At 52.3% G+C, this 13,789-nt stretch overlaps 1 protein-coding gene across 1 annotated transcript in view; it reads left to right on the top strand.

Annotated features, from left to right (window-relative positions):
* The first annotated feature begins 8,137 nt into the window (after positions 1–8,137).
* The window catches only part of CD58 (CD58 molecule), a 58,722-nt gene continuing 53,070 nt past the window's right edge, over positions 8,138–13,789 (top strand). The window contains exon 1 of the mRNA XM_037038861.1: positions 8,138–8,271. Within this exon, the coding sequence (XP_036894756.1) occupies positions 8,196–8,271 (76 nt within the window). The 5' untranslated portion in view covers positions 8,138–8,195. The remainder of the gene's footprint in view (positions 8,272–13,789) is intronic.

The raw sequence follows: 13,789 nt of genomic DNA, 5'->3' as shown, positions 1-13,789 counted from the left end.
CTGACAGTCTTATAGGAACTCTCTTAAACAAACTGCTTTTGTCTTACGGCTTTTGAGAGTCTCTTTGTCTTTAACCTTTGCATTTTAATTATGATGTGCCTTGGGGTGGGCCGCTCTGGGTCCCTCTTGTTTGGGACTCTGCACTTCCTGGACTTGTATGTCTATTTCTTTCACCCAGTTAGGGACGTTGTCTGTCATTTTTCTGAATAGTTTGGTTCTTTTTCTGGAGTTTTGCTCTGTTCTTTCGTTTGGGACATGTTTCTTTGTCTCCTCATTCTGCCAGACTCCCTGGGTTTGTTTCTGTGTGTCATGCAGAGCTGCTACATCTATCTCCTGGGAGTGGCAGTGTGTGGCCTAATGTAGTAGGTGTCCCGTAGGGTCCAGTGGCACCACCTCCCCTTTCACCTGAGCTGGGCCCCTGAGGTGCAGCTGCTGTGCGGGCTGGGCACACCCTCCTCCCATAGTTGAGCCTTGATTGCTGTTGGCACATCAATGAGAAGCATTTACCCCCGGGTCGAGTGGCTTTAAGGACCGCCTGTGACCATGGAGGATCACCTGTGCAGGGCCCACCCCACAGGGCAGGGCTTATTTCACGGGGCCTCTGGTGCTCGCTGAGCCCACCCCTTGGGTGGGTCCCTCATGGAGGCCGTTGGGTGATGCTTTGATGTGGTCTGAAGCTGTCCACTGGCACGCTGGCTACGAGATCTCCTGGGAGGTGCAGGCCAAGGTCAACACCACCTGGGCCCTGCCCGAGGCCACCTGGCATGAGCTACAGAGCAACCCACAGACGGCTGCTACTTGTGCTGGGCTTAGAGGTGTCCAGGTGCGGCCAAGCTGTGAACCAAGGCCGGCTGCCACTAGTGCCAGGCCTGGGGCCACTTAGCGAGAAGTGTGTGGCATGCTGAGCCAGATACTGCTTGTCTGAGAAGTGTTGGAAAGTCCAAAGAAGCATGAACCAAGACAAGCTGTTTGTATGGAAAAGCCACTGGAAACACCTTGGGCAGGCCTGAAAGTTGGGTGGAGCGGAATCTCCAGGAATCACCAGGGCATGGTGAATAGTGTAAGCCGGGTTGATGGTGACTCAGATGTGGTGCCCACTTGCTGCCTTTGGGGGGGAGGGCTCATCAGAGGAACGGTGGCCTGTGCCAGCACTCTGTCGGGGAGAAAGCTGCCCTCCCAGCTCTCACCCTGGGACCAGACACTGCGGTTCATCCCCACATGTCCCTGGCTCCTTTCAAGCTGCTGCCCCATTGCTGGAGCTCAGAGGGAGTCAGTCCCCAGGAGTCCGGGCAGGGGACCTTTTAGAGGAACTGCCTGGGACTTCAGAAGCCCTCCGTCCCCCTCAAACTCAGTCCCTGCTGGTTTTTATAGCAAGAAGTAGTGGAGACTTTTCTTCCCAGCACTGGAACTTGGGGCTGGGGCCTGGTTGGGGCTGGGACCCCTAGCTCCTCAGGGGGCTCCTCAGCAGCTGGAATGCCCCTCCCAATTTTTAACCACCATGCCTGGGCATGGGACCGCCCCGTTCCACATCTCCGCCCCTCCTGCCCGTCTCCATGTGGCCACTGCTTTAAATTCCTAGTTGCGTTCAGCTAGATTACAGGTGGTTCCGAGTGATGGTCACTCTGCAGGTGAGTTGTAGTTTTGGTGTGGCTGTGGGAGGATTCACGAGCCACATCTACCTACGCCACCATCTTCCTAAATGCTCTCTTTTTGCCAGGGAACATTTTATAAACGAAAACAGCGTGATGAAGTGAGATTACCCTCTACATCCCTGGTGCCAATTCCCTTAATGTTTATATGAATGAAGTGAATGGACACCTCTGCGAGAGGCAGGACGTTTCTCACGTCTGCGGGGTCGGGAGCGGTGTTTCCCTTTCTGTGTTTTGGATTTGTAAGCCTCCTGGGGGTAGTTCCAAGCTTGGCGAGAACGGGAGCCGGGGAACCAGAGTCACATGCTGGCGAGAGCCGCACCCCATGCTACGAGAGCAGCCTAAGGGAGCCCTCCTGTCCTGCCCCCCCACCCACGATCACCTACAGCGACTGCAGGTACAGCTGGATGCGTCCTCACTGGTACGAGGCGGTGCCTGCGTCCGGCCCTCCTTTGGGCGGCAAGTCTGCTGTGTGTGAACAGAGCCTGCTGGGCCACGTGCCAGACGCACTGCCGATCCGGCATTTCCGAGCCACTTCTGACGCACGAAGTCAGCTGGGCCGGACACTGAGGTGTCTCTGGAAGGGCTTCTTGGGAGCACAGCCTCTCTCTGTCTCTGCCTCTTCCTCACTCGAGGATGTGCTCATTGATTTGAGACAGAGATCGATGTTAGAGAGAAGCGTCAACTGGCTGCCTCCCCCCCACACCCCGAGCAGGAACTGCACCTGCAGCCTTTGGGTAGATGACGTCCCCACCCACTGAGCCACCCGGCCAGGACACTGCATCTCTAATGAAGGCGTTGGCACTGCCCATAGGTCAGGGGAGCATCCAACCAAGGCAGACGTGTGAATCACTCCTCATGCCTGGAGGCCTTCGCTGGGGGTTCCTTCTCAGCCCCGGGGGACTGGGTGGCCCTTTCCTCAGCCCTGCTCTTGAGGGGGTTAGCCGCTCCTGCTGGCCAGTCCAAACGGCAATGGGGCTGCCGAGCCAAGAGTTGCATCCTGCTCCTGTGTGCAAGGTTAAGGGTGCTGCTTTAGACTTAGCCTCGGTTGGACTCCCCCAGTGCCCCTCACTGTGTGTCCTTGGGGAAGTCACTTACCTTCTCTGAGCCTCGGTTTCCTCATCTGTAAAAACTGGGACAGCAAGAAGATGAAATGAACCTGGGTAATGAACTTAATACAGGACCTGGCCCACAGTAGGTGTTCATTTGCTGTTTTGTTACTTCTCAACTCAAAAACTTTCAGGGGCTTCCTGGCATCTAAAGGTCTTACCCCCTCCCACTTTCCAAGTTGACTCCGAGTTTCTACCAGCCCGGGGCAGAGGAGAAACTTGATTTTCTCACATTTTGTGCTACACACAGTATCTGCCTGGTGTCCCCCATATCTCAGATTATTGGGAATGACTTAAAGCAGCAGCAGCTTCACGGTCCAAGCCATTGGTCCCAGAGATTTCACTGATAGAGATATCTTTAAAGTTTGTGATGGCTACATCGCACTCTTGACATCTGGGACCCGTTGGTTCCTGGCTGTGGGGCCAGTCCTGTGCGTCGTGGGGTCTGAGCAGCATCTCTGGCCTCCCCCACAGGTGCCAGCAGTGGTGGCAGGTTGTGACCACAAATGTCTCCAGACACTGCCCGATGTCCCCTGCTGGCGGAGAGAGGGACAGAACCGAGAACCAGGAGAACAGGTTCATTGTGCAGATCTGGACCTCTCAAATCGTTGTTGGGGTTTTTTTTCTTTTACTTGGCAGGACTGTTAGAGAAACCACAATTCCCCTCATTTTCAGAACGAAAGGCGCAGGTGGTTGGTTAATGGACTGCACGGTTGTGATCACACTCACCAGCATCGTCAGCACGAGGGAACTGCAGGCACACTCTGACTCACTGTCTGTGGTCCCAGGAGGGCTGAGGTATTCTTGTCCCCACTTGCAGAGGGCTGGCAGGGTGGGGGCCACACCCCCCCACCCCAGGGCTGAGGGTGACCTCCACCAGGAGAAACAGCTCAGAGGAAGCCCTCCAAGCAAGGGTCTCTTCATTCTCAGACCTTCCAGGGTCAGCACATCCGCGGAGAAGCAATAACGCCGGCAAAGCAACCTGCTTACAAATGGTGCTTAATTTACAGTAAATAACTAAGTTAATTAGAAGTAATGATCCTCCAGACAGTCTCAACATCTAATTATTCTTTTTTTAAAAAATAGGCATTTGCTGGATGCACTGCAGAATGATTAAAAAAAAACAGAGAATTTTGCATTCCAATTTTCTATTTCTCTCTGAATTATTAATTAGTGATCATATATTCCAACACTCACCTTTTTATTTACAATTCCAGGCATGAACCCTTTGTGAAAAATCACATGAACTTTTAAATTTAATTAAATAGCAGTCCTGTCCTGCCTCTCAGCCACACGCGGGGGGGGGGGGGGGGGGGGGGGGATGGCTNGGGGGGGGGGGGGGCGGGGGGGGGTGTCTCTCTTCCTGTAGATTTGAACCCAGGTTCTGGCGACGGCACCTGGCCTGACGATGACCCTGAACAACAGATCGCGAGGCCCGGGGACCAACGAGAAGAACTGCCGCTCCCGGAAGTGGCTGTTTCCCAGCAAAGGCCGCACGGGTCTCATTTTAAGTGCCTTCTGAAACCATCAGTGCCTCAGGTGGACGTGCGTGTGCTGGACAAGACACTCGGCCCAAACAGAGCCCTCCGGCCAGTGCTCCGAAGGGACTTGGGCGTCCCGAGGGCAAGGCCGAGATCCGTGTTGCGGGGAGCCCTGGTCCGAAAGGTGCCGAAAAGGTGATTCACGTCTCAGCTGCCAAATCCAGGACACACTGCGGAGGCTCAGTGATGCTTGGTCCGGGAACTACGAAGTTTCTCGATAGGAAAAAATGTTCGTTTTCGTGCTCCCGCCGGTGCCACGGGGAGGGGCAGACCAGATGAAGCTTGGTCGCTACTGGAAACAGGTCTCCAGACCGTCCGGGAATCTGTCCCCCAAATAACGTGATCTGTGCGACCAGACCTCAGTGCAGGAGCGGAGCCTGGGCCCCAGCGCCCCAAGGCACCAGGCTGAATCCTTCCTTTGCGCCTGTGGCGGAGGAATCAAGGGCTCCACCACCCTCTGCCTGCACAGATACTGGTTTAAAGATACAAACATAGTCTAGGCAAATGTTCAACGATCTAAATATGGGCTGGTATTGATTATCAAGAAAAGCTTCTTTGCATAACTGGCAAGTACAAAGCGGACGGGGGGGGGGTTAAGAACAGTATAGGAAACGGAGAAGCTGAAGAACTTAATATGCAGGACCCATGGACATGAACTAAGGGTGGGGGTAATGCCGGAGGGGGGTGTGCAGGGCAGGGGGGGATAAAGGGCAGAAAGAAATGGGATGACTAATAGCATAATCAATAAAATATACCAAAATAATAAGAAATTTAATTAAATAATTCGGAAGCAATTAATGTGTACATTTGGAATTGTGGCATAAGATAAATGTTTCTCTTCCGAGTAGTGTTTGCTGCTAAAGACCCTTCCAAGATGCAAAACCTCAGGAAAATTATAAGCCGTCCATAAGCCTGGCATTCTAGAAACTGCTGAAAGGAGCATCAGTTTCTAGACACCCACGTCGGTGGCTGACCCTTGGAGCGCCTGGTTGTCCCATTTCCGGGCTCCTGGACGAGCAAAGCTGTTCGAACAAGCACGAAGGCAGGTGGGCACAAGCTCGCAAGCAGGTTCGGTGGGCTCCGATCCACCTCCCCACCAAACAAAGCTTCCCTTGAGGGGATTTGAGAGAACATATCAAAAAGCCAGTGTGACTGCCAAGTGTGTTAAATACCGGGTGGCATTTCTGTTGTGTCATTGACCAGTCATGGCACAGAAGGGGTAACTGGCCTCGGGGACAACGGAGGCTGGGCACAAGACTTTAACAAATTCTCACTCAGCAGCTTTGGGGTAGGGTTATTCTAACTTTCCCAGGCCTGTGGGCAGCTGTCAGTCTCGATGAGAGCAAGGTCTGACCTGCACTGAGCTGGCCCCCTCGGAGACCTGACTGGCAGGACCCTTGTCAGGGCCCCTGTCATTGTCCCCCAGGCGGGTGGGGAGGCAGGACTTGGGTTCCATGTTAGGGCTGGCAACACCGAGGTTCTGCAGGGTTAAGAAAATTGCCAAAGGCAGCACAGTGGACACATGGTGGGACATGAACACAGGTCACCAGGGTGGGGGAAGGGACTGTTGAGTCCCATGAGTCTTGGGGCTCAATGGTCTCCCTCTGACATCTTCCCACTCAGCTGGTTTTGAAGTGGACTCACGACACCCGGGTTGCCCTGTCGCTTTTTGATCTTCATTTTGGTGGGGATTTTGTTGCTGCATTTAAGTTTTTATAGATTGTCTCTCCCCTCTCTCTCACCCTGAGGGCAAAATGTGCTGCTGGCCCCTCCCACTGCGGCCCTCGCCACTCCTCACCCTGCCCCTCACGATCAAACCTGCCCACCACACACAATGTATGAGGTTATCCCAGGGTCTCCGAGTGGGGCACCCCAGAGACCCCACTCCTCAGGGTCTCCCGGGGTTCAAGGCACGTCCTGGATGCTAGGTGCCGCCAAATTAAGTGACGGCGGGTGAGCCCGCTGCCCTGGTAGGGAACGTCCATGTGTGGCTGGGCAGCACCGATGCATGTCAGGCTGTGTGGGTCCGAGGGGAGGGTCTTGATCACGTTCCTGTGATGCTCCAGCAGAGTCTGTGCCATCTCCAGCTCCGAGATGCCTGCTGGCACCATCAGGCGGTTCTGGCCTTCAGATGCAGGGGGTCAGTCAAAGGTGGTGTGGTAAATCTCTGCCAGGAGGAGGACAGGGCCACTGAGGAGGCCGCTGCAGGGGATTGGGGGACACAGGGGGGCTGGGGGATGCAGGAGGGTGGGCAGGGTGGGAGGCCTATCTCCAGTCTGAGGGGTGATTCTCTTCCCCAAGTTCCTTTCAATCAGGACCGTGTCTGGGGCACTCAGCACTACTGGGCAGGGAAGCAAAGAAGGAAACCAGGTGTGCTGGGCAGCAGGTCCCAGGCATTTGACTCTCATGCAGCAGGAACCAGTCTAACGGGTCTCCCTCAGTGTAATGACATGAAACCCACCACCACTTCCCAACCCCGGGGGGGCAGGGGGGTGGCACGCTTCTCAGACCCAGACCCAAAGGACTCACTCCCTGGGCCCAGGACAGGGCACACTCCACCCATCTGGCTTCTAACAAGTTTCACTGTCACAAATAACACTGAGGCCCTGGCCAGACAGCTCCCTCTGTTAGAGCGCAGGCCCCATATGCCAAGGTGGCAAGTTCCATTCCCCACCCCCCCAGGGCACAAACCAGAATCAGCCAATGAATGAATCAGCAAGTGGAGCAACGAGTAAATCTACATTCTCTCTCTCCCCCCTCCTCTGAAATCAATACATAATTTTTTTAAAAATTATGGCTAACTTGAGAAATAATTCATGAATTCTAACAGTTTAATTCAAGTGTCTTGAGTGGTTTGGGGGCCCCACCTGAGCACAGCTAAGCACACTTCCCCTCGGGTTCGCAGCTGGCAACACGTTGGCCTTTATTCCAACAGCAGGGCTCCTGTTCCTGGGAGAGTTCCTTTAACTTCCTCCCTGCGCAAGGGGAATTCTGGCGCCTCTCTCCCAAAGAAAAGAGGCAGCCAGGGAGGGTGACTCGAGCAGCTGGGAGTGATCTGCTCTGGGAGCTGGTGGATTGGAGGGGAGGGCACGGTCAACCCAAAGGCTGACGAACAGAGAGAGCGAGCGTTCCAAGTGCCTGCCCTGCCCACGGGGTGGAGATTTTTGCGGGCCTAACAGTAAGCCAACAGATCTGACCCCTCGGCCCGAGGGAAACCCACAGCTGAAGTGGAGGGAGAGAGCCAAGGGGGAAACTGAGAAGGGAGAAACCACAGGGTGGAAATCCTAGCCCCCCTGAAGGGAGTGCCGGGATTGGGGGTCAGGCTGAAGGAAAAGGCGGCATGCACTTGAACGAGGATAGAATGGAGTTTAAGGTGCTGCACCGGTAATCCCACTCATCCTAGCAGCGGTCTGGCATTTCCCGTGTCCTTTTAACACCTGAGGAAAGCGTGGCTTCGAGAGGCTGCAAGTGCGGGTCGCGTTAGCCAAGAGTCACTGGCAGGAAAAGCAGGCTCCGCCCAGCGCCGGCTGCAGGAAAGCACTGAAGGAATAAAGTTCTTCAGACCCTCCCTGCCCATCGGAAGAGTTCTGTAGTCCCTTCAAGGCCCAGCAGAGTAGGGGGTAGCTTTGGGAGGAGGTGAACCCTCCAGCCAGAGTCACCTCCGCCCAGCTTCCTGTCCAAGGGAAAGCGCTAGAGAGCACGCGCAAGGCCGCGCATGCGCAAGGGAAAGGGAACTCCGCCCAGAGTTGTGGACCGACACCAAAGGCTACTGCTGCGTCGAGAGGGGACGGAGTGGGTTGGAGCGGGGAGGGGCGGGGCGAGGGCGGGGCGGAGGAGGTTCTGGCGGGAGGTCCGTAGCAGCTTGGCCGCCGCAGGCAATTGCGCTCCGAGGAGCCATGGGCGAGGTCAAGGTCTCGCGGCGGACCGCCGTAAAAGCGGTGCTCAAACTTGCCATCCTCTTGCTCCTGTTCGGTGAGTGGCAGCCTTCCCCGGAGTCCCCGCGGGGACTAGGCGGGCGCTGGGGTGTCCGAGGTCCCAGGCCTTTGGGGCCGGATGGAAGGGTGTGGCCCGAGGCCACTGCAAGTTGGGTTCGGGCTAGGGGAAGAGTGACAGTGCGTGAAAACGCAGCGAGCGGACCTTGTCTGGGAGAGAACGCTGTCACTGCATCTGCAGGTTCGCCTTGGGTGGGCCGGCCGGCAGCAACTTGGCCGTCAGGCGCCGGGATCGCGTTTGGGGAGGAGCCGTAAGGACTCCTGCTCGTACACCCGAGCCTGCGCTGATTCCTTACTTTCTCTAGAGTTCTTTTTAAGCCCCACCGCCCCCCATCGCGGCTCCCCTTCCCACCAAGTGTTCCCCGGAAGGGTGTGCCTTTTTCTCTGATTGCACTCTGAGTCACTCCCCTGTTGGGCAGGGGAGACGGACCCACCTGCCCAACAACTAGTTTGGCACAGGCGCGCCGCTCCTCTCCCAGCGGCGTCGGCAGGCTGGCCCCGCAGAGGTGGGCCGGGGAGAGGGCGGAAAGAAGTGTCCGTGGGCGAAGGTCTCACAGAAAGAACCCTCAGTAGGGCGGCAGATGCGCCTTTCCTCCTGCCTCAACGCATAAAAGAACTACTGTGTGTCTAGAGCTGCCCTTAACCCTGCCACCTTTCTTCTAATCGTCGCAGTAGCCCCGTAACATTGGTTTCATTGCGCCCATTTTTATCTCCCCACCCTCATAAACCCTTCCAGGCACAGCCCCCTAGTTAAGTGATAGCCAACCCCCTGCAGCATAGTAATAACTCCCTTAGTTAGCTTCTCTGTATTCTTTCGGGGAGAAAGAATCTTCTCTGTATTCTTTCTCTGTATTCTTCCCATCGGGGTCTCCTTAGCACTTCCTATCGGATCAACCTTCCATCTCCATTCTGAATTCAGCATCGACAGTATGCCTGACAGGTACCTTCATCTGCGCAGTACAACCTAGGGGGAGGGGCTGAACTCTGCTCAAAGTACCTCCTTGATAAGACACAGAAGTAAATGTAAAAGAGGTTACCCGTGACGTGTTTAATGTGCGTGGGGCACGTGGCCGGGGAGGGCAAAGAAGTGTCCTTAGCTGATGGCCTCACTTCACACATCTTTTGTAAAACGGACTTCATGAAAGGGAGAGCATTTGACTGTGGCCTCCGGGGACAGCTGGTTTGTGGACATGCCATGGTGTGGGGCAAGATTCCAGGAGGAGGAGAGCAGGTAAGGAAGACAGGGCCGCACAGTGTACAGAGGGTGATTGGGCAACACGGAATCACTTGGTGTCACTGCGGAGGAAGTGTGTCCACTTGAGCTGGAGGCCCTGCACAATGCCCTGAATGTCCCCTTTGGGAGTTTGGATTCTCTTCTCCAGGAAAGGAGAATTGTTTGGGAGCCTGTCAGGCCCAGAACCATGCACTTAGGAAGACTGATCTGGCAGGAGCAGAGAGGAGGAACTGCAGTTGAGAGGAACTGAGGGTAGAGGCCATCACAGGGCACGAGGAGCTGGGAGGTTTTCACATGCCGGGGGCTACAGGACAGGGGGAGAGACACGTACGGAGCTGATCTCTCCCCGGTTCCAGAATGCACCTTTGGTGACCGTTGCCTGAACCTGTGGTCCCCTCAATTGAAAACCCAATTTACTCAAGTCCCATATCCTCCAGCAACTATTCTCTGAACAGTTTCGTCACAGTGGCATCTGCCCACCTAGTTCATGTATCATTCAGAGGTCATGTCATTCAGCAAGCATGAATGTCACCTGCTCTGAATAGGCCATGCCCCGACAAAGCCGAATGGATGGTGTACCCCACAGAAGGTGAGCCCTTTGGGGTGGAACCTGCCTCACTGGGGGAGCCACCTGCCAGTGACTGACAGCACCAACTCTCAAGTCAGATGCCTGGCTTTAGACCCTGGCCCCACCCCTCCCCCAAGTCAAAGCTTCTTTAAAGTTACCACACTTCTGTGTGCCTCAGTATCTTTGCCTTTGAAGAGAGAGAGAGGGAGAACCACTCATGTGAGAGAAAGGATAATAACAGCATCTATTTCATAGAATAATTGTGAACATCAGTCATTCAATAAATGCTTGAGGGTCCACCCTGGGTCAGACCCTGTACAAGGGCCGGAGGAAGCAGCACGGAGCAGACCCCTCCTTGCCTTTGGGAAGCTTATGTTAAGGTGGGGAAGACAGTAAGTAGCTAAATGAGTAGCTATGTAGGTACGGGGTTCGTTTACTGATTGGTGGTAATGTGGAAGAAAGGGGAGGGGACGTGGTTAAGATTTCCTTTTAAGTGCTAAAATCTTGGGAACCTTTAAAATGTTGAGAAGAGCCGCCAAAAATAGTACAGGAACATTTTGTCACTTTTGGTTTACTTCTCCTTTTGTACCTACATGCATATACTTAACATTTGTTTATGCTAAACCATCGGAGGGTTGTGGCTCCTCCAAATATTTCATCATGTGTCTTCGAGGAAGACCCGTGTCTCATCACAGAGCCCAGAAGCCAGAGACAGCTCCTGCTACATTCGAAAGCCATGCCCTCTTTAGTCCCCTTTAACCTAAAACTCGATGTTAACTTTTTGCATGTGTGTCTTTTGTAACATCAACGGTTTTGAAGGATCTGTTGTTTGATACAATGTCTCTCAATTTGGATTGTCTATTTCTGCGTGTCTATGATTGGACACTTTGTGGGACAGGAGTTTTTTGTAGTGAGTCTCGTGGGTGGTGGATGCAGCCCAGTTGTCTCATTACTGGAGATGTTAACGTCAGTTATTTGGTTCAGGTGAGGTTCATCAGCTTTCTTTATTGTAGAGGCCCCTTCCCCCTTTGTCAGTTAATGATTTATTAAGTGACACTTCAATATTGTGTGATTATCCTGTTCCCCAACAATCTTTCATGCAATGGTTTAGCATCCAGTGGCGATTCAAGATGGCAACTTTCTATGCCTATTTTTCTTTATAAATTCTTGACAAATTTTAAGGTTTTATTTTATTTTTAGAGAGAAGGGAAGGGAGGGAGAAAGAGAAAGAGAGAAACATCAATGTGTGGTTGCCTCTTATGTGTCCCCTATTGGGGGACCTGGCCCAGAACCCAGGCATGTGCCCTGACTGGGAATTGAACCGGTGACCCTTTGCTTCGCAGGCCTGTGCTCAATCCACTGAGCTACACCAGCGAGGGTACACTATTGACTTTCTTCAGTAATGAAGAACTTCGGCACCTCCCTTTTTCATTTCATTGGGTTATTATTAGTATGGACTCACGGATGTTTTCTAAGGCAGTATTCCTGTGTATTCTGTTTCGATGTTCAGTGATCCCAAATTTGCAAGTGGGATCCCCTACAGGGTTTAGCTCCCTTTTGCCATGTTTCCGAGAATTTTTGAGCACTTCCTTTTTTTCTGGCACAGAAACAAGTCCTGGGCTCCTTTCCTACCTTTCCTGCCTCACCCTTGGAATCAGAGATTTTCTCGTTCCTTTTAGGGGGTGGTATTCAGAAACGCTCTGAGTGCTAGTTGTGCTCAAAGTGCTGAGCTCCTGGTTCCAGGCCCTGCCTGTTGCCAGAGCTGGGAAACAGAGTTTACGCAGAGTCGTGGGGCTATTGTGTTACGGCTCAGGCTAATCCAGTCATTCGATTCTTCTTCCTTCTCCTCCCTTCCGTCTGTGTATCTTGCTTCTTTGCTGTGAACATACACTGAAGCTTATTAGTGTCCGTATCTTTTCCTAATTTATGTGGGAATGTACTGAAGTTTAGTAGCATCAGTATATTTTCCTAATTTATGTTAAATGCAAAATAGTTTCATAATTGCTATCGCATGACCATGACCAAGCACAGACATTACTAAATACAGTTCAGGATTTCTTTGCTGTCCTTTTTATTTTTCCATGTATCCCACTGGATATGTACAGAATACTGGAGTTTAAAGTTACTTGAGTCAACCTTTTTTTTCCCTTCTGTGTGATTATGTTATCAATTTGTATATAGTTGCATTAATTGGTTTGTTTATTCAACTTCGGGATTTTCCCTCTTGCTTTTTTAAAAATATTTTATTTATTTATCTTTAGAGAGGAAGGGAAGGAGAGAGGGAGAGAAATATCAGTATATGGTTGCCTCTCGTGGGTCCCCTGCTGGGAACTGGCCCGCAACCCAGGCATGTGCCCTGACTGGGAATCGAACTGTGATCATCTGGTTCGCAGGCCCACGCTCAATCCACTGAGCTACACCAGCCAGGGCCCTCTTGCTTTAATTTTTAAATATGTGATACGCTAACATCCAGAGTATAGCCATAGAAAAAGATATGCTCAGTGAAATCCTATTGTCTCCCTCCATTCCCCCCGTAGCATATAGTCTGTTTCTGTTTTGCCTTCCTTGTTTTTTGTTTGCTGATATAAACCAAGACATATGCTTGTTTCTAATCCTTTTCTTGAACAGCAGGCAACATACACTATATGCTCTTTTGCACCTTGCTTTTGTCAGTTAACCACGTGACTGGAAAATCATTCTCTGTCACTTCATAGAAATCACCTTCATTCCTTCTGCACAGCTGCCTAGTGCCCCATGGGATGGGGGGATGACATTGCATTTGGCCACTCTCTGGTGGTTAGTATTCTGTGTGCTGTGGGCAGGAGAGGGTCTTTTTAAAAGGGTGGCAGTGTAGACTTAGGAAACTGAGAGAGCAGGCTGGGTGACTGACGGGGGACTAGTAATCCAGGCAGAGAGGATGGCAGCAAAGCTCTGCGAAAGGCTTCAAGCATTTAAGGAACTGCAAGGAGATAACTTTATCGGAAAGTATCAGGAAATGAAGTTGTAAAAACAGCCAGGACTGGATCCTAGAGATGACATTTTGTGGGCCCTTTAAAAACTGTGATGTTTTTACTCCCAGCAACATGGAAAGGTTTGGAGGGTTTTGAACAGGAGTGAAACCGTGATGCCTGAATTAAATGAATTATTCTGGGTGCTGGGTGGAGCATATTCTGTAGAGCCCGAGGGGCAACGGAGCAGCACGGAGCAGGTTCAGTTCGGCTGGGAGGCTGCAGGAACACTGCAGATGAGAATGGAGACTCTGGGGGCGGGTGAGAAATGGGAGATGCTGGGATGGGTTTGGAAGGTAGAGCAGGCAGGGTTTTGATACAGGAGTGTGTCAGTGGGTTGTTGATATGTGTACTGGGCAAGAAGTAGCAAGTTCAAAAACAGGAACTGTTATTGTATAAGCTCTTTTTAGCAGAGCCTGCCCTAGTGTGATGCGGTCTACATTTTACGGATCCCTTTTCTTGTCAGCTGTCTCTCCAACTAGCGTTTGGTTCCTTGTATGCAGGGAGGCATACACTACTTCTTAAAAAATTCCTTCCATTGAAAAAGGCATCCCTACCTTTTACAACAGCATGTATGGAAATGGAGACTATTATGCTAGGTGAAATAAGCCCGTTGGTGAAAGACAAATGCCATATGATCTCACCTATTAGAGGAATCTAATGCATAAAATAAACTGATGAGCAAAAC

Source organism: Sturnira hondurensis, unplaced genomic scaffold (assembly GCF_014824575.4).
Source record: "Sturnira hondurensis isolate 20B ecotype Veracruz unplaced genomic scaffold, ASM1482457v3 Scaffold0024822, whole genome shotgun sequence".
Lineage (NCBI taxonomy): Eukaryota > Metazoa > Chordata > Mammalia > Chiroptera > Phyllostomidae > Sturnira > Sturnira hondurensis.
The sequence above is the reverse complement of the archived record's forward strand: the minus strand, read 5'-3'. Positions and strand labels throughout refer to the sequence as shown.